The sequence below is a fragment of the Oncorhynchus keta genome, chromosome 23, assembly GCF_023373465.1.
Source record: "Oncorhynchus keta strain PuntledgeMale-10-30-2019 chromosome 23, Oket_V2, whole genome shotgun sequence".
NCBI lineage: Eukaryota > Metazoa > Chordata > Actinopteri > Salmoniformes > Salmonidae > Oncorhynchus > Oncorhynchus keta.
Window position 1 is genome coordinate 37,514,377 of NC_068443.1, and position 23,477 is coordinate 37,537,853.

At 41.0% G+C, this 23,477-nt stretch overlaps 1 protein-coding gene across 4 annotated transcripts in view; it reads left to right on the forward strand.

The window, feature by feature from the left end:
• Window positions 1-6,099: 6,099 nt before the first annotated feature.
• crtc1a (CREB regulated transcription coactivator 1a) overlaps window positions 6,100-23,477 on the forward strand; it is a 46,729-nt gene continuing 29,351 nt past the window's right edge. For all 4 annotated transcript variants that reach the window (XM_052477145.1, XM_052477147.1, XM_052477146.1 and 1 more), the window contains exons 1-5: window positions 6,100-6,602; window positions 10,637-10,753; window positions 12,200-12,328; window positions 12,605-12,666; window positions 12,795-12,883. In XM_052477145.1, coding sequence (XP_052333105.1) covers window positions 6,477-6,602; window positions 10,637-10,753; window positions 12,200-12,328; window positions 12,605-12,666; window positions 12,795-12,883 — 523 coding nt within the window. In that variant the 5' untranslated portion in view covers window positions 6,100-6,476. The remainder of the gene's footprint in view (window positions 6,603-10,636; window positions 10,754-12,199; window positions 12,329-12,604; window positions 12,667-12,794; window positions 12,884-23,477) is intronic.

The following is a 23,477-nucleotide window of genomic DNA, read 5'->3' on the forward strand; positions in this document are numbered from 1 at the left end:
GTGGGAAGCATGTGGAAGGCTACCCAAAACGTTTGACCCAAGTTATACAATTGAAAGGCAATGCTATCAAATACTAATTGAGTGTATGTAAACTTCTGACCCACTGGGAATGTGACAAAAGAAATAAAAGCTGAAATAAATCATTCTCTCTACTATTATTCTGACATTTCCCATTCTTGAAATACAGTGATGATCCTAACTGACCTATGACAGGGAATTTTTACTGGGATTAAATGTCAGGAATTGTGAAAAACTGAGTTTAAATGTATTTGGCGAAGGTGTATGTATGGCGAAGGTGTATAAACTTCTGACTTCAACTGTATATATTTAGGGCTTCACTGCTACGTATGATTCAAATTGCCCAAAAAAGGTGTTGTTCTTAACCTAGCAGACGCCTCTTAAAATATTTACAATGTACAATAACAGAATAACATACTTTTCAGTCTGTTAAAGGCCGAATGGGGCTCTTTTTTTATATCAATATCAAATCATTTCTGGGTAACAATTAAGAATCTTAATGTAGATTGCCATTAGATTGCAATTTTACAGTGTTAGTTTTATCAGCTGTTGTACAGTATGATGTGAAACACAGGCAAAACAGAATTTTTACTGTGCTTGTCCTTTAACAAAGCAAAACAATCGAATTAAGACAAATTAGCCTATTTTGTCATGTGGCCAAATTTGACTTCAAAGGTGGCTAAAACATATAAGACAAGCATATTGCGTCTTTTCTTTTGATTCCCCTTCCTGTCCTATGAAAAGATGACTCAGTCTGGACCTGATAGGGTCATCTTTGTGGCTGTACCTATAAAGCATCTGGCATTATATAAAGGTCGTCCTCCTCAATGTCAGCAGGCAGCGCGGTCAGGCTACACGGCGGGTCGTTGCTGTAAATTGCGTCATCAGATGAATCACATTGCAGGTATACATCCTCGGGTTCCATAGGTGACCTGTAGAGTTGCACCACAACAAACATGGCATATGTGTGCTCACTTTCACGTGGTCAACATTCCTCAATTTTGTTAAAAGTCCAGTGTTGAGTCATTGATACACAGCAGGATTAATACATGAAATCTAGAAAATGAAGAGTTTGCAAAAGGCAAATGAAACCTAATCAACTTCCATTTTACACTCCATTTTGTTTGAACATTTCAATACAAAATCAACCCAAACGAATCATCATGTAGCCTACCTGACCTGTTTATGTTTCTGGCTGTCTTGTTGGAGTCAGTGATGTTCTCGTAGATAGAGCTATAATCAGTAGGTGGTGGTCTGACCATGGCTGTGTATTGGGAACCCTCAGACTGACGTGTTTTGACCTCTGTGCTCTTCAGTTGATTTAACTGTGACATGCTCCTCAATTTACTGTGCTGGGTGAATACCAGTGCAATCACTATTCCCAGCACTATGAAGAACAGAGGCAGACCCACAGAAGAACTAAGACAGATTGGGTCTAAGCATTCTGTGGTAGAGTTTCCAGGGAGACAAGTCCTATTAGACATCATTACCTGTAAATGATAAAATTGATGATTGGATAACAGTTTGGGGAGTTGAAATGAAGGGTAGCCTACTATACAGTGGTGTAAAGTACTTATTAAGTAATACTTTAAAGTATTTTCACTTAAGCTGTTTTTTGGGGTGTCTGTACTTTTACTTCACTACATTCCGAAAGAAAATAATATACTTTTTACTCCATACATTTTCCCTAACCCCCAAAAGCACATGTTACATTTTGACAGGAAAATGATCCAATTCACACACTTCACACAAGAGAACATCCCTGCTCATCCCTACTGCCTCTGATCTGGCGGAATCACTAAGCACAAATGCTTTTTGTTTGTAAATTATGTCTGAGCGTTGGAGTGTGCCCCTGGCTCCGTCAATAAAAAGGAAGAAAATTGTGTCATCCAGTTTAAGGGATTTGAAATTATTTATACTTTTGCTTTTTCAATACTTTAAGTACATTTGAGCAATTTCATTTACTTTTGATACTTAAGTATATTTAAAACCAAATACTTTTAGACTTTTACTCAAGTAGTATTTTACTGGGTGACTTTCACTTTTACTTAGGTAATTTTCTATTAAGGTATCTTTACTTTTCCTAAATTTTGACAACTGAGTACTTTTTCCACCACTGCTACTATACATAGAAAGTCTGGTATGTAAAGCATTCAATGAATTGTGTCATATTAATGATAACTACCAAACTAACCAAACCCAGGTCATCATTGTAAAATAATCTCAATAACATATGAGCTAAATAAAGGATTTATTAAATTGAAATCAATAAAAATGATTTCATGAAAAATAAATGAATACAGTGCATGTCCTAATAACATTTTCCAGTTTCCAGGCTTGTTTGAATAGGAAAGCAACCATGAGATACAAAAGAACCAATAAAAATGTGTCTTACCAGGCCAGGGAGAGAACAGCAGTGTGGTCAACTTGATCTATGAGTAAGAGACAATGAAGATGTTGGCGCAACTTTAAAGTTCCATTATATCCATAGTAAAATAGTGGAACTTGGCAAATAAGTAATCGCTTAAAGGGGCAATCAGCAGTTGCAACATCCATTTGTGGACATACATTTTATTTACCTTTATTTAACTAGGCAAGTCAGTTAAGAACAAATTCTTATTTTCAATGATGGCCTGGGTTAACTGCCTTGTTCAGGGGCAGAACGACAGATTTGTATCTTGTCAGCTTGGGGATTTGAACCTTTTGGTTACTAGCCCAACGCTCTAACCACTAGGCTACCCTGTCGCCCCATAAATGAATTTTATGTACCCATTGATTCTTGAAGAATTATAAATTATAAATTCCTCATGAGCTTAGTCCAAACGTGGTACCATATCAGAAGCCAAAATAAGCTTGCTTTACTCCAATGTTTGTAAACAAAGTAAATGTAGACATATATTGTATAGCATAATAAACACAGTTAAAACTGTCATTTTGATATCATGGGATGGTCGGTCCTTGCATCCATAGCTCTGCCTTTGAATTTGAGTGGTTACATTTTCCCAGCCCCATCCCCCCATGTTATCCAAAAATGGTAGTGGGCTGTTATTGTTTCAACTGCTGTTTGCTGCTTTAAGATTGTCATTTTAAGACAGTCGTGAAGAGTGCACGGCAAAACCTATTCCCCCTCAGGAGACTAAAAAGATAATAATAATAATAATATATGCCATTTAGCAGACGCTTTTATCCAAAGCGACTTACAGTCATGTGTGCATATTTGGCATGGGTCCTCAGATCCTCAAATGGTTCTACAGCTGCACCATCAAGAGCATCCTGACGGGTTGCATCACTGCCTAGTATGGCAACTGCTCGGCCTCTGACGGCAAGGCACTACAGAGGGTAGTGAGTATGGCCCATTACATCACCGGGGCCAAGCTTCCTGCCATCCAGGACCTCTACACCAGGCTGTGTCAGATGGAAGCCCTAAAAATGTTCAAAGATTCCAATTACCCTAGTCATAGACTGTTCTCTCTGCTACCGCATGGCAAGAGGTACCAGAGGTCCAAGTCTAGGTCCAAGAGACTTCTAAACAGCTTCTACTCCCTAGCCATAAGACTCCTGAACATCTAATCAAATGGCTACCCAAACTATTTGCATTGCCCCTCCCCCTCTTCTATACTGCTGCAGCTCTCTGTTATTATCTATGCATAGTCACTTTAATAACGCTACCTACATGTACATATTACCTCGACACCGGTGCCCCTGCACATTTACTCTGTACCGGTGCCCCCTGTATATGGCCTCGCTATTGTTATTTTACTGCTGCTCTTTAATTATTTGTTACTTTTTTGTAGTTATTTTCTTAAAACTGCATTGTTGGTTAAGGGCTTGTAAGTAAGCGTTTCATGGTAAGGTTACCTGTTGTATTCGGCGCATGTGACAAATAAAATTTGATTTAATTGTATTTGAAGATTGACAATGAGGCATTTACAGTCAATCTAGAAAATATATCACACTGCAATGAAGAGACAAGTTTGGGACTTTATTTTTTTATGTAGATTTCTCCATTAGTCTGTACCTCACCTTGAAGGGTGTACTCTACATTATTGTTCTATTGTTCACTATATTCAAAAAAAAATTGTTTTAAATTATAGTTTAATTCACTCATATGAACTAATAAACAGTGAGATTGTGTGCAATTATGTTTTATGAATCATTGCTATCCAGGAATGCTTATTGAAGTGTGACAACCCAGAACACATTCGACAATAGTTTATTGTCCATAGCCTACACAATTAGATGTCATTTCCACCGGGAAATTATTTCTGCTAACTGATATTCTAGCTGTTACATCTACTTCCATTTCATGTGACACATCTTCATTTCTCTTTTGGAAGGCTACCACATTTTAATAGATTCAAGAAATGTCTGGCAGGTTCTTCAAATGAACCTACGTTCACTGAGAACAGCTGCTCTTTCCATTACATAGACTAACCAGGTGAAAGCTATGACCCCTTATTGATGTCACTTCATCTATCTACTTCAATCAGTGCAGATGAAGGGGAGGAGACAGGTTAAAGAATATATATATTAGGAAGGTGTTCTTAATGTTTTGTACACTCAGTGTATACTGTGTATTGGCAGAGAGATTACAGTATATACAGTGGATTTTGAAAAATGTTGTTTATCACAAACAGAAAAAACATATTTCTGAGAAGTGAAGTGAAATCTCCATTTTAGTGTTTATATACATGCACATTACCTGCTGATATGGGAAAATGGTACTGGAGAAGCCTTGCAAGGGAAAGACTGTCACAACAGTTTTCAGAAGCACATTTCTGGTAAGGCTGTGTGAAATGCAAATACAGTATCTTAGCAGGTGTCTGTCATATACAACACCCGAAATGACAGAAATATCAATCTGGAAGACCAGATTGGTCTCTCGCAAGATTTCTAACAATAGTATCACACCCTGATCTGTTTCAACTGTCTTTGTGCTAGTCTCCACCCCCCTCCAGGTGTTGCCCACCTTCCTCATTATCCCCAGTATTTATACCGGCATTCTCTGTTTGTCTGTTGCCAGTTTGTCTCGTCAGGTCTTACCAGTGTGTTTGCGCGGCGCCCTGCGGTCTCAAGTTAGGTTTCCCTGGTTCTGACCATGCTGCATGCCCTGACCCAGAGTATGCCTGCTGTTCTGTACCTGCCTGACTCTGACCCATTTACGATCCTCTGCCTGTCCTGAGCCTGCCTGCTGTTCTGTACCTTATTGACTCTACCCTGGATTACGGACCTCTGCCTGCCTTTGACCTGACTTTGTCAAAAAACATCTGTGAATCTAGCTGTCTGCATCTGGGTCTTATTCTGAGTTCTGATAAATAGAAGAGGAAAAAAGAAACCTTGCACAATACTCTTGATAGTTTCACTGCTCTTTAATAAGCTTTGCATATCGATATGTTTTTGCTTTATCATTATGGGGTATTGTGTGTAGATTGAGTTTTTTAAATGTTTTATTAATACATTTTAGAATAAGGCTGTAACGTAACAAAATGTGGAAAAAGTCCAGGGGTGCGAATACTTTCCTAAGGCACTGAATGTACAGGGAAGCATGCTGTCTCATGCTTTGGAAATGCTTGCCATTTCTGTGTTTATGTAACCAGATAAATGTATCTGAGGAGCAGAATACAGGAATCTACTAAGACATGACATTCTCTCCATTTTAGCTAGCCTTTTCACTGAGGCTCAACTCCAAGGTTTTTTCCAGGGTTTAGTTTGCAATAACAGCATAATCCCACACACCCAGTGCCCTGTAATACAATTTCAATGGTTTCCTTGGTTACTTTACAGCCAATTTATTTCCACTACTCTGAATGGTGGGTGAAACGGCATATTGTTTCATTGTGCTTGGACTGTGCCTGTCGCTCAAAACCTCATCTTTGGCCTTAGTGTCTGTCAAAAAAAATACATTTTTGATAGTGTTAGTACTTTCAGCATATTAGTAGTTAATTGTGTGATTTACAGTGGTTTATGCGTTTAATTCCAAGTGAGATTTATATTGCCAGTAAGCGCTCTCCTTTGAGTGGAGACATCTGGCCAGGGCCTAGTTATTAAAGACACTAGGCCTACAATAATTGGAAAGGAACGGACACACACAACCACTTTCATAGGCTCAAGCCTTCATCAGAGGAAAATAAGGGGAACAGGATAGAGTATTGTTATGCCTTGTAGGCTAAGTGGCTACAAAAGGCAAGCAAACAAGAAGAACCCGACAAACACGTTCTTTGGAGCATCTTATTTTTGTTATCCGCATACGTCTGACAAGTGGACCGTTGGTAACATGTTCAGACAAGCAACAATGAGGGTAAAATGTATAACTTAATATCACTTTTTGGTATTTCACCCATCCCTGGTGAAGAAGGTGGGGGATGCAGGCGTTCCAGATGTGCGCGTCACCTACGCCCACGCGCAAGGACGTGTGCATGCAACGTCATTGAAGGGAAAGCGGAGCAGAAGAGCGAAACATGGCGACATCAAACAATCCGCGGAAATTTAGCGAGAAAATCGCTTTACATAATCAGAAGCAGGCAGAGGAGACCGCAGCATTCGAGGAAGTGATGAAAGATTTGAGTATTACCCGAGCAGCGAGGGTAAGCTTGTCTGTTTAAAAAAAATGTTTTACCCATTTGCTGTTATTGCTGGTGAGCTGTCAAATTCAATAATATTCGCGGCGGGCACGTAGCTGGCCAGGGAGGTAAACAATAACAAACAGCCCCCTACGTGCCAGCTAATATTCTTGGCATGAATGGCAACCAGCAGTCTTATTCTCGTATTCGTGTATTTATTCTCAAATGGAGAGGTATCCCGACTCAAGTCCCTCCGTCTTCAAAAGTTGCACAATATAGCTCCAGTGCAAGGCAATAGCCAACTAATGTGGGGCGTGCATGCGTGTTTGACAGCCACATCAAATAGAACGTTCGTTGGTTTTTCTGATCGCACTCTAGGCGAGGAAGAAGCTTCAGATGAACAGCAATTTCTATGTATAGAAGCATTTTGGAGAGCAGTATGTTCAGTTTAAAGATCACCAAAGACACACAGGCTAATAACCAGGTGGGAAAATCAGTCGTGCTGTGAAACTGGGCAGACAAGTACAGCAATATGATTGACAGTGGCATATCAAAGATGACAAACCCGCACAGATTATGTTGACGACAAAAACCGCATGCCGCAGGCCTCTAATGCCAGCAACATATTGCGCTCTAGATCAATGTCATTTCAGTGCTTTTGGCAGTACATTTTTCTACAAAATGTATACGAAATAACATTGGTGCATTTGAGAAACGTTGCCAGCAGAACCAGCGCATTTGAAATAGTTTCAAATGGGCGGGTTCTGAGATACTGTAGCAACATTGGCATCGCTCACTGACTGGTTAAATTACTGCATCCTTATTTGGATGGTACTATCCATTGAATACATTGGACAATCATCAGTGTAGTTTTTGGTTTTAATTCGCAGAAAATAACACATTTTCTATTGATTTCAATTGATTAATTCAGTGTTGAGGTGACATCTGTTCTTTTTCCTGAAGTGGGTGATTTATTGTGTTAGGCTGGAACCTTTGGAAGTCAAACCTGGGTGCAATTCCAACAAACACATTTGGGAAGAGTAGGTTTCACTATTTGAGGACATGCTCTGGAACTTTGGGGTGTAGTGTAGTTGTGTAGTTCAGACATGCATTTATGAGCAGAATTCCTGTTACCGCAGTCAGCCATGAAATCCCTAGTTTGAAAGCGATTGTTTTTCTGGAAACGGTGCACCTTTTCCCCTACATGGGACAGCCCCCTAGCAATTCCAGTTCTAGCCAATGAGTTTTAGCCCCTCAGCTAGCAAGATGCACACAAAGCGAGCGAGAGGGCTACTAGCTAAAAAGTATACAAAAGTACTGGAGAATCTCTTTTAAAATATTGCTTTTGGCCCTATAGTATTAGTGATGGGGGACGAAGTCGATACAGCTACATATCGGGATATTATTTTGGACAATATATTGTATCGTATCATTTTTGCAATAATGCAATATTATTTTTGTGCTAGTGGCCTGTATACCTGCACTTTTTTAAAACATTTTTGTTTCCATGATTGATTAAAAAAACTCTCTTGACACTCTGCAGCATACGTATGGCGATCAATATAGGTTTGGAACATCGAATCGCAATAAAATAACAGTATCCAATCGCAATAAATATACAATCGTGAGAATCCTAATACATATCGTATTGACAGCCAAAGTATCGTGATAATATCGTATCATGAGGTCCCAGGCAATTCCCAGCTCTAGTTATAGTATGAGGCTATAAACATAATACTTACTTTGTAACATATATTATGCATTCATTAATATGAAGTGCAAGTCTAATACTCAGTATTTGATAATAACTTTTGACAGTGCAGGAGGCAGCGAGCCTACAAGTTCACTCAAGTAGGCACATTTTGACTAGATTCATATGTGGTTGGATTTGTGAAACACTGATCCCAAAATGCATGTAATCTTCTGTCAACAAAATAACAAGATGTATTCAAACTTGACTCACTATTGGGAGATTACTGTATTTTCAAAACACTCTGGAGAAATAGGCTTTAGAGATTGTTATTAAATTATTTCCCTGCTTTAATCAATAGTGCATGTTCGTGACAGACATGAACAGTTTGGGTACTGTCTGCGTATAGGATTAAACAACTTTGATTACCAGCTTTTCTAAACAAAATATAAAAAATGACTGTCTCGTGATATTACTCAGTATCTCTAGTACATAAGAGAAATTTCTGAAATGTAAACTCAGCAAAAAAAATAAATGGCCCTTTTTCAGGACCCTGTCTTTTCAACGAAAATCCTTAAAAATCCAAATAACATCACAGATCTTCATTATAAAGGGTTTAAACACTGTTTCCCATGCTTGTTCAATGAACCATAAACGATTAATGAACATGCACCTGTGGAACGGTCATTAATATACTAACAGTTTACAGACGATAGGCAATTAAAGGTCACAGTTATGAAACCTTAGGTCACTAAAGAGGCCTTTCTACTGACTCTGAAAAACACCAAAAGAAAGATGCCCGGGGTCCTTGCTCATCTGCGTGAACGTGCCTTGGCATGCTGCAAGGAGGCATGGGGACTGCTGATGTGGCCAGGGCAATAAATTGCAATGTCCGTACTGTGAGATGCCTAAGACAGCGCTACAGGGAGGCAGGACGGACAGCTGATCGTCCTTGCAGTGGCAGACCACATGTAACAACACCTGCACCGGATCGGTACATCCGAACATCACACCTGCGGGACAGGTACAGGATGGCAACAACAACTGCCCGAGTTACACCAGGAACGCACAATCCCTCCATCAGTGCTCAGACCGTCCGCAATAGGCTGAGAGAGGCTGGACTGAGGGCCTGTAGGCCTGTTGTAAGGAAGGTCCTCCCAAGACATCACTGGCAACAATGTCGCCTATGGGCACAAATCCACCGTCGCTGGACCAGACAGGACTGGCAAAAAGTGCTCTTCACTGACGAGTTGCGGTTTTGTCTCACCAGGGATGATGGTCGGATTTGCGTTTATCGTCGAAGGAATGAGCGTTATACCGAGGTCTGTACTCTGGAGCGGGATCGATTTGGAGGTGGAGGGTCAGTCATGGTCTGTGTCAGTATGTCACAGCATCATCGGACTGAGCTTGTTGTCATTGCAGGCAATCTCAATGCTGTGCGTTACAGGGAAGACACCCTCCTCCCTCATGTGATACTCTTCCTGCAGGCTCATCCTGACATGACCCTCCAGCATGACAATGCCACCAGCCATACTGCTCATTCTGTGCGTGACTTCCTGCAAGACAGGCATGTCAGTGTTCTGCCATGGCCAGCGAAGAGCCCGGATCTCAATCCCATTGAGCATGTCTGGGACCTGTTGGATCAGAGGGTGAGGGCTAGGGCCATTCCCCCCAGAAATATCTGGGAACTTGCAGGTGCCTTGGTGGAAGAGTGGGGTAACATCTCACAGCAAGAACGGGCAAATCTGGTGCAGTCCATGAGGAGGAGATGCACTGCATTTCGCTACACTCGCATTATCTGCTAACTGTGTATGTGAACAATAAAATGTGATTTGATTTGAGATCAACTATTTGCATACTCATAGCAGGTAAACTGTTGAACCTATAAGGGTGTGACCTTGAGTTTTTGTAAGGCTGGAAAGACATTCATATAGGTGATAGTTATCCCAGTTAGGCCTATATGTGGTGCCATTCAATGTCAAGATGAGGCGGTGTAGCAAGATTGTAGATAAAGAAAACATCATTTAATCATGGGTGATCTGTAATTGCTGAAAAATGTATTTTCTCTATGAAGTTTATTAGGTAAATTGAGGTTAAAGGAGAGTAAATGTCATTTTCACACAACAATATTGTAACAACAATTGCTTAGGCCAGACAAGTCTTATCCCCTTGGTTCTAACTGAGATGGATGGAGTGATTTGTAATCTATAGAATCAATGTTAAACAAGGAAAGTTTTTTTTCATCAGTCAGAATTTTTGTGCTCTCTGTCACCCTCATTTTGATTTTGAATTATTGTTGAATATTTCATACCGAACATTATCTGATGCCATGTTTGCTCTTTGTTTTGTTTTGTCACTCCTTATACAGTTACAGTTACAGAAGACCCAGTATTTACAGCTGGGACAAAACCGTGGGCAGTACTATGGCGGATCATTGCCAAATGTCAATCAGATTGGAAATGGCACCATTGACATGCCTTTTCAGGTAATGTGTGTTTGTCGGACTCAAAGTATTCATACCCCGTGACGTATTCCACAATTTGTTGTGTTATAGCCTGAATTCAAAATGGATTACATTTTTCTTCTCTCACCTACACAATACCCCATATAAATGTTAACAAACGTATTTAAAATGAATTAAAGAAATATGTCATTTACATAAGTATTCACACCACTAAGTCAATACTTTGTAGAAGCACCTTTGACAGTGATTACAGCTGTGAGTATTTGTAACTCGGCCACTCAAGAACATTCACTGTCTTCTTGGTAAGCAGCTCCAGTATAGAGTTGGCCTTGTGTTGAAGGTTATTGTTCTGCTGAAAGGTGAATTAGTCTCCCATTGTCTGGTGAAAAGCAGACTGAACCAGAATTTCCTGAAGGATTTAGCCTGTGCTTGGCTCCATTCCGTTTATTTTTTATCCTGAATAACTCCCCAGTCCTTAACGATTACAAGCATACCCATAACATGATGCAGCCAATATGCTTGAAAATATGGAGAGTGGTACTCGGTTATGTGTTATATTGGATTTGTCCCAAAAATAACACTTTGTATTCATGACAAAAAGATAATTGCTTTGCAACACTTTATTTCAGTATTACTTTCGTGCCTCTTTGCAAACATATTCTGTACATGCTTCCTTCTTTTCAATTTGTCAATTAGGTTACTATTGTGGAGTAACTAAATAGTTGTCGATCCATTCTCAGTTCTCCTATCACAGCTATTAAACTGTAACTGTTTTAAAGTCACCATTGGCCTCATGGTGAAATCCCTCATGGTTTCTTTCCTCTCTGGAAACTGAGTAGGATGCCTGTATCTTCGTAGTGACTGGGTGTATTGATACACCATCCAAATTGTAATTAATAACTTCACCATGCTCAAAGGGATATTCAATGTCTGCTTTAAAAAAAAAATGTTTTTACTTATCTACCAATAGGTGCCCTTCTTTGCGAGGCATTGGAAAACCTCCCTGGTCTTTGTGGGTGAATCTGTATTTGAAATTCACTGCTTGACTGTCTGACCTTACAGTATGTGTGGGTTACAGAGCTGAGGTAGTCATTCAAAAATCATGTTAAACACTATTATTGCACAAAGAGTCCATGCAATTTATTATGTGACTTGTTAAGTACATTCTTACTCCTTAACTTATTTAGGCTTGCCATAAAGTGTTTGGATATTGGAAAGGCATTTCAGCTTTTCATTTTTTATTAATTTGTTGAAACTTCGAATAACAATTCCACTTCGACATTATGTGGTATTGTGTGAAGGCCAGTGACAAAAAAAGACAATCAGGTCAAGGGGTGTGAATACTTTTTGAAGTCGCTGTATGTGTCTTACCCGAAATGGAAATTTGTTTACTCTTTTGTTGACATACATTTTTCTGTCTTTTATCTATGGAGCTTGTAACTGGTTTTCTTTGTTCGGTGTCTGCAGACTCCCTTTCAAGGTTCAGGTGACACTAGCAGGACAACACGGCATCATGGATTGGTTGACAGAGTTTACCGGGACAGAAACCGCATCACGTCCCCACATGGAAGGCCCCTCGACAAACATGGACGCCAAATATCTTTTACTGTCGGTGTATGCTACTGTATAGTTAACTTTTTATTATTTACGGTCTGCTATGCAATGGATATTTGACTATGAATGACATGGTAATTACATAGTAATTTTACAGTAACAATTAGCCTTTTCTTTAAAGCAAGCACCACTATTTAACATCTTTAACCATTTGTACTTCAAAAGCATATGCTGTACTTTATGGCATAATGGTGTTTTACATCCATTATCAGTTGTGAAATGCTACAGATTTGTGTTGCCCTTAACCAGGGGTATCACATTGATAGCTGTCCATATGGTTCAGTGTATCTGTCACCCCCATCTGACACCAGTTGGAGGAGGTAAGATAACCCGACTATGTGACGTCGAACTGTTGGGATTTCGTTGTGTAACGCTCCCTTGACTTTCCACAACTGATACAGTTGGTCACCCCCCTTAAGTGGTGTATGTCTCTTTCCCTGCGCTATAGGACTAACTCGGACTCTGCGTTGCATCAAAGCACTTTGAACCCACAGGACATTTTCGCGGGAGGCTCACAGGACATGCAGCCGAAACGAGGTGTGTTGGATTTGAACTTGGTACTTCAAGTTTTATAAACTTTACATTATTAGTTCATCATTACACATGAATTATTTTTGGACAGAACCGGTTAGCAAAATGTCTTGGCCCTACAATGACCCCATGAGAGGAATGAATAGCCATTGTAGGGTACAATGCTCTGTTTCCAGTTGGTAGGCTTAATAATGATTTTTGAGTCCAGCCCTGAATTATTAGCCAAGTTGTTATGAGGGAGGTGGTATTCAATGTATTGACAATGAAATATATTGTAATGGCTTTGTTGACTACTCTTTATTGTACTGTTGAATAGTGTCTAGTGTACCTGATAAAAAGTTTTAGACTATGTCTTCGAAGGCTATAGACATTACTCATGGGACGAATGGGAACATCTGAGTGGTTCTCAATGTTACATGCTAATGGTGTCTTTTAAAATGTATTTAACCTTTTAACTAGGCAAGTCAGATAAAAACAAATTCTTATTTACAATGACGGCCTAGGAACAGTGGGTTAAACTTCCTTGTTCGGGGGCAGAATGACAGATTTTTACCTTGTCAGCTCGGGGATTTGATCTAGCAACCTTTCGGTTATTGGCCCAACGCTCTAACCAGTAGACTACCTGCCATTTTCGGGAATCGCCAGCGCAGCCCCAAAATATTTTATGTATCTCAGATTGTTCTCGCATCTCTCACAGAAACTTTGTTGGGAGGAAAGATGTTTGACATGCTTTTTTCATTTGTATCAGAGACCATTTTTGAGAAAATGATGATTAAAGTGGCCATTGTTATATGACATGACATGGGAACCGTACACGATACAGACAACATATCGGTGTCATTGTACTCCTTGTAGTGTGCGCAAAAATATGGAGTATGTATAGACATTCATTTTTGACATTTAATTTATTCAACATAAAACAAATATGAATGTCAAAAGTAGCTTTTTTTTTATTTTGTTCATTTTAAGTTGTTCTTTGGAACAATATACTATACAAGTACATAACATTTCCAGAGTGGGCTCTCTCCTAACAGTGAATGGGGAAATGGATTCAAAAGATATATGCTGGTGATTTGCCGAATGTGCAATCCTAATGGTCTGTGATTGGTTAAAGGTGCTACACCAGGGGTCTCCAACAACGTGTTCTACCGCAAACTGTCATGAATAAATCTCAGAAGTATCAGACACCGCAAGCTCGCAGATATTATCTAACCAATGCAGCATTGACATTATCCCATCACTGGTTAAAAAAAAAAAAGCCAAACCTAATACAATAAAGCTGCCAATTGATTTCCAGCAATATTGCCCCTTTCTGTCTGTGGTGGGTGTTTGTCTATCAGTCCATGTGTAGCCAGTTGATGTGATAAAAGTCTTGTGGGTTGACGGAAATACTTTCCCCAAAACATACTCAATTAAATGTTAACTGCAACGTAGGCTTACCTGGCAGAAGTACAGTGCCTTGGGAAAGTATTGAACTTTGTGACCTTTTGCCACATTTCAGGCTTCAAACATAAATAAATAAAACTGTATTTTTTTGTGAAGAATCAACAACAAGTGGGACACAATCATGAAGTGGAACGACATTTATTGGATATTTCAAACTTTTTTAACAAATCAAAAACGGAAAAATTGGGTGTGCAAAATTATTCAGCCCCTTTACTTTCAGTGCAGCAAACTCTCTCCAGAAGTTCAGTGAGGATCTCTGAATGATCCAATGTTGACCTAAATGACTAATGATGATAAATACAATCCACCTGTGTGTAATCAAGTCTCCGTATAAATGCACCTGCACTGTGATAGTCTCAGAGGTCCGTTAAAAGTGCAGAGAGCATCATGAAGAACAAGGAACACACCAGGCAGGTCCGAGATACTGTTGTGAAGAAGTTTAAAGCCGGATTTGGATACAAAAATATTTCCCAAGCTTTAAACATCCCAAGGAGCACTGTGCAAGCGATACTATTGAAATGGAAGGAGTATCAGACCACTGCAAATCTACCAAGACCTGGCCGTCCCTCTAAACTTTCAGCTCATACAAGGAGAAGACTTATTTATCAGAGATGCAGCCAAGAGGCCCATGATCACTCTGGATGAACTGCAGAGATATACAGCTGAGGTGGGAGACTCTGTCCATAGGACAACAATCAGTCGTATATTGCACAAATCTGGCCTTTATGGAAGAGTGACAAGAAGAAAGCAATTTCTTAAAGATAAAAAAGTGTCGTTTAAAGTTTGCCACAAGCCACCTGGGAGACACACCAAACATGTGGAAGAAGGTGCTCTGGTCAGATGAAACCAAAATTGAACTTTTTGGCAACAATGCAAAACGTTATGTTTGGTGTAAAAGCAACACAGCTCATCACCCTGAACACACCATCCCCACTGTCAAACATGGTGGTGGCAGCATCATGGTTTGGGCCTGCTTTTCTTCAGCAGGGACAGGGAAGATGGTTCAAATTGATGGGAAGATGGATGGAGCCAAATACAGGACCATTCTGGAAGAACCTGATGGAGTCTGCAAAAGACCTGAGACCGGGACGGAGATTTGTCTTCCAACAAGGCAGTGATCCAAAACATAAAGCAAAATCTACAATGGAATGGTTCAAAAATAAACATATCCAGGTGTTAGAAGGGCCAAGTCAAAGTCCAGACCTGAATCCAATCGAGAATCTGTGGAAAGAACTGAACTGCTGTTCACAAATGCTTTCCATCCAACCTCACTGAGCTCGAGCTGTTTTGCAAGGAGGAATGGGAAAAAATTTCAGTCTCTCGATGTGCAAAACTGATAGACATACCCCAAGCGACTTACAGCTGTAATCGCAGCAAAAGGTGGCGCTACAAAGTATTAACTTAAGGGGGCTGAATAATTTTGCACGCCCAATTTTTCAGTTTTTGATTTGTTAAAAAAGTTTGAAATATCCAATAAATGTCGTTCCACTTCATGATTGTGTCCCACTTGTTGTTGATTCTTCACACAAAAATACAGTTTTATATCTTTATGTTTTTACATTTACATTACATTTAAGTCATTTAGCAGACGCTCTTATCCAGAGCGACTTACAAATTGGTGCATTCACCTTATGACATCCAGTAGAATAGTCACTTTACAATAGTGCATCTAAATCTTAAAGGGGGGTGAGAAGGATTACTTATCCTATCCTAGGTATTCCTTAAAGAGGTGGGGTTTCAGGTGTCTCCGGAAGGTGGTGATTGACTCCGCTGTCCTGGCGTCGTGAGGGAGTTTGTTCCACCAATGGGGGGCCAGAGCAGCGAACAGTTTTTACTGGGCTGAGCGGGAACTGTACTTCCTCAGTGGTAGGGAGGCGAGCAGGCCAGAGGTGGATGAACGCAGTGCCCTTGTTTGGGTGTAGGGCCTGATCAGAGCCTGGAGGTACTGAGGTGCCGTTCCCCTCACAGCTCCGTAGGCAAGCACCATGGTCTTGTAGCGGATGCGAGCTTCAACTGGAAGCCAGTGGAGAGAGCGGAGGAGCGGGGTGACGTGAGAGAACTTGGGAAGGTTGAACACCAGACGGGCTGCGGCATTCTGGATGAGTTGTAGGGGTTTAATGGCACAGGCAGGGAGCCCAGCCAACAGCGAGTTGCAGTAGTCCAGACGGGAGATGACAAGTGCCTGGATTAGGACCTGCGCCGCTTCCTGTGTGAGGCAGGGTCGTACTCTGCAGATGTTGTAGAGCATGAACCTACAGGAACGGGCCACCGCCTTGATGTTAGTTGAGAACGACAGGGTGTTGTCCAGGATCACGCCAAGGTTCTTAGCGCTCTGGGAGGAGGACACAATGGAGTTGTCAACCGTGATGGTGAGATCATGGAACGGGCAGTCCTTCCCGGGAGGAAGAGCAGCTCCATCTTGCCGAGGTTCAGCTTGAGGTGGTGATCCGTCATCCACACTGATATGTCTGCCAGACATGCAGAGATGCGATTCGCCACCTGGTCATCAGAAGGGGGAAAGGAGAAGATTAATTGTGTGTCGTCTGCATAGCAATGATAGGAGAGACCATGTGAGGTTATGACAGAGCCAAGTGACTTGGTGTATAGCGAGAATAGGAGAGGGCCTAGAACAGAGCCCTGGGGGACACCAGTGGTGAGAGCGCGTGGTGAGGAGACAGATTCTCGCCACGCGACCTGTCAGGTAGGACGCAATCCAAGCGTGGGCCGCGCCGGAGATGCCCAACTCGGAGAGGGTGGAGAGGAGGATCTGATGGTTCACAGTATCGAAGGCAGCCGATAGGTCTAGAAGGATGAGAGCAGAGGAGAGAGAGTTAGCTTTAGCGGTGCGGAGCGCCTCCGTGATACAGAGAAGAGCAGTCTCAGTTGAATGACTAGTCTTGAAACCTGACTGATTTGGATCAAGAAGGTCATTCAGAGAGAGATAGCGGGAGAGCTGGCCAAGGACGGCACGTTCAAGAGTTTTGGAGAGAAAAGAAAGAAGGGATACTGGTCTGTAGTTGTTGACATCGGAGGGATTGAGTGTAGGTTTTTTCAGAAGGGGTGCAACTCTCTCTCTCTTGAGGACGGAAGGGACGTAGCCAGCGGTCAGGGATGAGTTGATGAGCGAGGTGAGGTAAGGGAGAAGGTCTCCGGAAATGGTCTGGAGAAGAGAGGACGGGATAGGGTCAAGCGGGCAGGTTGTTGGGCGGCCGGCCGTCACAAGACGCGAGATTTCATCTGGAGAGAGAGGGGAGAAAGAGGTCAGAGCACAGGGTAGGGCAGTGTGAGCAGAACCAGCGGTGCCGTTTGACTTAGCAAACGAGGATCGGATGTCGTCGACCTTCTTATGTTTGAAGCCTGAAATGTGGCAAAAGGTCGCAAAGTTCAAGGGGACGAATACTTTCGCAAGGCACTGTATGTGATGAGTAAGTACAGTTGAAGTCGGAAGTTTACATACTTTTTTCCCCTCACTGAAAGTGTATTTGATCTCCTGCTGATTTTGTATGTTTGCCCACTGACAAAGAAATTATCAGTCTATAATTTTAATGGTAGGTTTATTTGAACAGTGAGAGACAGAATAACAACAAAAAAATCCAGAAAAAAAGCATGTTAAAAATGTTATAAATAAATTTGCATTTTAATGAGGGAAATAAGTATTTGACCCCCTCTCAATCAGAAAGATTTCTGGCTCCCGGGTGTCTTTTATACAGGTAACGAGCTGAGATTAGGAGCACACATTTAAAGGGAGTGCTCCTAATCTCAGTTTGTTACCTGTATAGAAGACACCTGTCCACAGAAGCAATCAATCAATCAGATTCCAAACTCTCCACCATGGCCAAGACCAAAGAGTTCTCCAAGGATGTCAGGGACAAGATTGTAGACCTACACAAGGCTGGAATGGGCTACAAGACCATCGCCAAGCAGCTTGGTGAGAAGGTGACAACAGTTGGTGCGATTATTCGCAAATGGATAAAACACAAAAGAACTGTCAATCTCCCTCATCCTGGGGCTCCATGCAAGATCTCACCTCGTGGAGTTGCAATGATCATGAGAACGGTGAGGAATCAGCCCAGAACTACACAGGAGGATTTTGTCAGTGATATCAAGGCAGCTGGGACCATAGTCACAAAGAAAACATTTGGTAACACACTACGCCGTGAAGGACTGAAATCCGGCAGCGCCCGCAAGGTCCCCCTGCTCAAGAAAGCACATACATGCCCGTCTGAAGTTTGCCAATGAACATTTGAATGATTCAGAGGACAACTGGGTGAAAGTGTTATGGTCAGATGAGACCAAAATGGAGCTCTTTGTCATCAACTCAACTCGCCGTGTTTGGGGGAGGAGGAATGCTGCCTATGACCCCAAGAACACCATCCCCACCGTCAAACACGGAGGTGGAAACATTATGCTTTGGGGGTGTTTTTCTGCCAAGGGGACAGGACAACTTCACCGCATCAAAGGGACGATGGACGGGGCCAAGTACCGTCAAATCTTGGGTGAGAACCTCCTTCCCCCATTGAAATGGGTCGTGGATGGGTATTCCAGCATGACAATAACCCAAAACACACAGCCAAGGCATCAAAGGAGTGGCTCAAGAAGAAGCACATTAAGGTCCTGGAGTGGCCTAGCCAGTCTCCAGACCTTAATCCCATAGAAAATCTGTGGAGGGGGCTGAAGGTTCGAGTTGCCAAACGTCAGCCTCGAAACCTTAATGACTTGGAGAAGATCTGCAAAGAGGAGTGGGACAAAATCCCTCCTGAGATGTATGCAAACCTGGTGGCCAACTACAAGAAATGTCTGACCTTTGTGATTGCTACAAGGGTTTTGCTTTTCCAACAGTCTTGAAGGTGTTCCCACATTTGCTGAGCACGCGGGTGGCAGCATCATGTTGAGGATATGTGGATATATTGAAGCAACATCTCAAGACATCAGTCAGGATGTTAAGGCTTGGTCGCAAATGGGCCTTCCAAACTTCAACTGTATATCATTTGTATCTATTACTTGTTATTTGCCAACTTTGCCATGACATGAGCAGCAGCAGTACAGAACCATCACTAGACCGGCACACTAGATGTGCAATTTAAAGGGCCAAATGCGCAATTGAAGAGGAATTACACTAAAATAGATGTTATTTTCTTCCAGACTAAAGCATTGACATTGACTCAGAACATCCAATTTTGTTGTTTCTCGGTGAACAATTGTCATTTTGAGAGTGAAAATCTATTTTTAAAAAATGGGATAATATAAACCAGAGGTTTTTTTTATATAAAAACCTCAGATTTTATAGGGCCCCCTTAAAGTTATTTGTCATTATACCTGGTAATATAATTAATAGAGAATGGTGCACTACTTTCTCTTGAAGACAAAGGCCCCGGGGAAGAGTTGCAGAGGGGAGGAGAAGAGACGTGCCTATTTGATAGCAATAAAATGCTTGCGACATGTTTCTTTTTGAAAAGTGTTTCTCATGCTAGAAAAGGTTGAAGACCCCTGTGCTACACAAAAGAAATGTGCATTGTGATTTCAGAAAATGTCCATTATATATCTGCAGTAATAGTGGTATGATAGTGTTTCACAGTATTCACCTATTGATTTCTCCCGCCAGAGAGGCAGATGTTGTAAAAATGTGAAAGATGTTCTGATTTTGTGGTTGTGTTATCTAGTGTAAACAGCTCTGTCGTTTCCTGGTTGCTAAACATTTCAGTTTATGTGAGAAAATAAGCTCTGAATAGTGTAGGCAATCATTGTACCATCTAAATCGTTGTGAAATATCTTTTCAATAAACAAAAAATATAGTTTTTACAGCTGTTTGAAGCTGGTGGACCAAAATCACTATTTTACGAGTATATTGTTACAAACAATGTCTTAAGGCCATGTACCACAGGCTGAAATTACATTTTTGGAGACTTGTTGGTATTTTGTTTAGTTTTTGGGGGGGATTTGCAAAAAGTTAAACTAAAGATGCAGTGTAGTGATGCCTCTAGCACTGATATGCAGTGCATTAGACCACTGCGCCACTCGGGAGCATACCGTATGTATGGGTCATAATGTATTTACTTTTTTATTCACATTTTTAAGTACTGGTGACAAATCATGCATTCTGATTCTTGCATAGATTGTAATGGACACATGATGTGTGTAACATAGTTTCTTGAGGGTTGTACTGATTTATGATGAGCTAATGCTAAGCTATTTGCCAGCTGTGGGTGACGTCATGTTTGTTGACGTCATACAATGCATTCTAGTTGTTACGTAAGCGTCTGTCAGACCAAAGATGTTATAACAAGGGATAGTTCACTCGACTGATTAATGGTGCTTTCAAGACAACTGGAAGCTCTGAAAAATACGAGGTAAAATCACGACATCAGTGATCTTCAGGTTGGAAAGTCAGAGCTCTAGAGAGATGCCCGAGTTGGAATTCCGAGTTGGATGACCGTTCAAAACTACTTTTCCCAGTTGGAGCTTGTCTTTTTGTTGGAGTTCCCAGTGTTGTCTTGAACGCGGCATCAGATTGTAACTATGGTACTTCAGGGTTGCCAGCTCAGACCCGCTTTCCAGTGGTTTTATTTTTATTTGGCATATACATTTCTCCTTAAGCCAAGGGCTAAAATAGAAGTCAGTTCTATTTGTGACGCAGATCACAGTGCAAGTCCTGCCTCTCCCATCTCCTCATTGGTTTATAGAAGCAGGTACCCACTTGCCATCTCCTCATTGGTTATACCCACACGGGTGACTGAAAGACGAACGAGGTCAGTGGCAGTAATGCACCTAATTTATGAAAGTCGCAATATAAAGTCCAGAGAAGAAAAGGCCTGGAAGGAGGAGAGATGACTAGAAACAATTTAGTTGACTGTTTTATGTGTGGATTAATTTTCGGAGTAGAGGACCTTGTTCATTTCAGGTAAAATAACAACTCAATGTTTATATCCCAGGACAAATTAGCTAGCAAGTGCAAACTAGTTAGCTAAATTGCCATGCCAAATTAATGTAATTGGTTCAGATTTTGTTTTTATATTTTAACCTGCGTGTAGTGATCGCATTTGGTGTGGGGGGACCAAATAAATTTATGCACGATGGTGCAGACGGTTTGGGTTCCATGTTACAAGTCATATGCTCCGGTTCTTGTATGCACTGTAACATGTACATCGAAGATTTGTAATATGCTGAAAAGTGGGCAAAGTACGTAAAAAAAAAAGTTTTTTACTTTGTTTATTTGCATCTTATAGTGATTGGCATTCAGGAATTAGGAGTTTTTACTTTTCAAACATAGTTGCCATCATAAAGAATTTAGCTGCTGTTTGCTTAACTGACACGCATCTCTTTTCGAAACAATATTACATCTCTCCTTGTGGTCACCAGAGATGTGGTACATTGTAAACAAATCTAGCTGTTAGGTCGCAAAATTGTGTTTTTTGGGGGGGTCAGCCGCAACCTGTTATTTAGACTAGTTTATGGAATGAGTTTGGCTGTGGATGTGTTCCGTGTGATGTTTGGATGATGGCGTTCGCATTTTAGATTTTACAATAAAAGGTGAAATTGAGGAATAAAGTGGTGAAGACCTTTTATTTCCCATCATAACAAAACATTGTTTACATGCTTTTCAGACCACAATGCTGTTTTAGATACGTTTGTTGCATCATACGTTCTGTTGCAACTGTTCCAATCACATATTTGCGATGGTACGCTGCAGGGACCACTCAACAATGATCACAAATATGTTATTGTACGCATCAAAGGGTTCAAATAAGCAAAATCAAAAAGGGTACTTTTTTATGTTGAATAAATTAATGTGAAAAGTTGTATTTCAGAATCTAGACATACTCCATATTTTAAAGAACACTGAGGGGTATGACATCAAGATGTCTGTTTCATGTACGGTTCACAGTTCATAGAGTCTTACCGGAGACATTTTTAGGCCTAACAAGGGCCTAAAATGGCCACTTTCATCATGATTTTCTAGAAAATGGTTTGTGATGCAAATGTTAAAAGCATGTCAAACATTCTTTATCCCAATGAAGTTTGCTATGTGAGAATTGCCAAAACAATCTGAGATACCAAAAATATTTTTGGGCTATGCTGGAGTTTCAATATATACAGTACCAGTCAAAAGTTTGGACACCACCTCATTCAAGGGTTTTACTTTATTTTTTACTATTTTCTACATTGTAGAATAATAGTTTTGAGGTCTTCACTATGAAATAACACGTATGGAATCATGTATTAAACAAAAGTGTTAAACAAATGAAATCATATTTTATATTTCAGATTCTTCAAAGTAGGCACCCTTTGCCTTGATGACAGGTTTGCACACTCTTGGTATTCTCTCAAACAGCTTCGTTAGCCAGTCACCTGGAATCCATTTCAATTAACAGGTGTGCCTTGTTAAAAGTACATTTGTGGAATTTCTTTCCTTAATGCGTTTGAGCCAATCAGTTGTGTTGACAGCTTTGCACACTCTTGGCATTCTCTCAACCAGCTTCACCTGGAATGCTTTTCCAACAGTCTTGAAGGCGTTCCCACATTTGCTGAGCACTTGTTGGCTGCTTTTCCTTCACTCTGCGGTCCAACTCATCCCAAACCATCTCATTTGGGTGTAGGCAGGTTATCTGATGCAGCACTACATCACTCTCCTTCTTGGTCAAATAGCCCTTACACAGTCTGGAGGTGTGTTGGGTCATTGTCCTGTTGAAAAACAAATGATAGTCCCACTAAGTGCAAACTTGATGTGATTGCGTATTGCTGCTGTGGTAGCCATGCTGGTTAAGTGTGCTTTTTGAAATTTGAAATAAATCACTGACAGTGTCACTGGCAAATCACCATCACACCTCATCCATGCTTCACAGTGGGAACCACACATGCAGAGATCATCCGTTCACCTACTCTGCGTCTCACAAAGACACAGCGGTTGGAACCAAAAATCTAAAATTTGGACTCCTCAGACCAAAGGACAGATTTCCACCAGTCTAATGTCCATTGCTCGTGTTTTTTGGCACAAGCAAGTCTCTTCTTCTTATCAGTGTCCTTTTTAGTAGTGGTTTCTTTGCAGCAATTCGACCATGAAGGCCTGATTCACACAGTCTCCTCTGAACAATTGATGTTGAGATGTGTCTGTTGAACTCTGAAGCATTTATTTGGGTTGCAATTTCTGAGGCTTGTA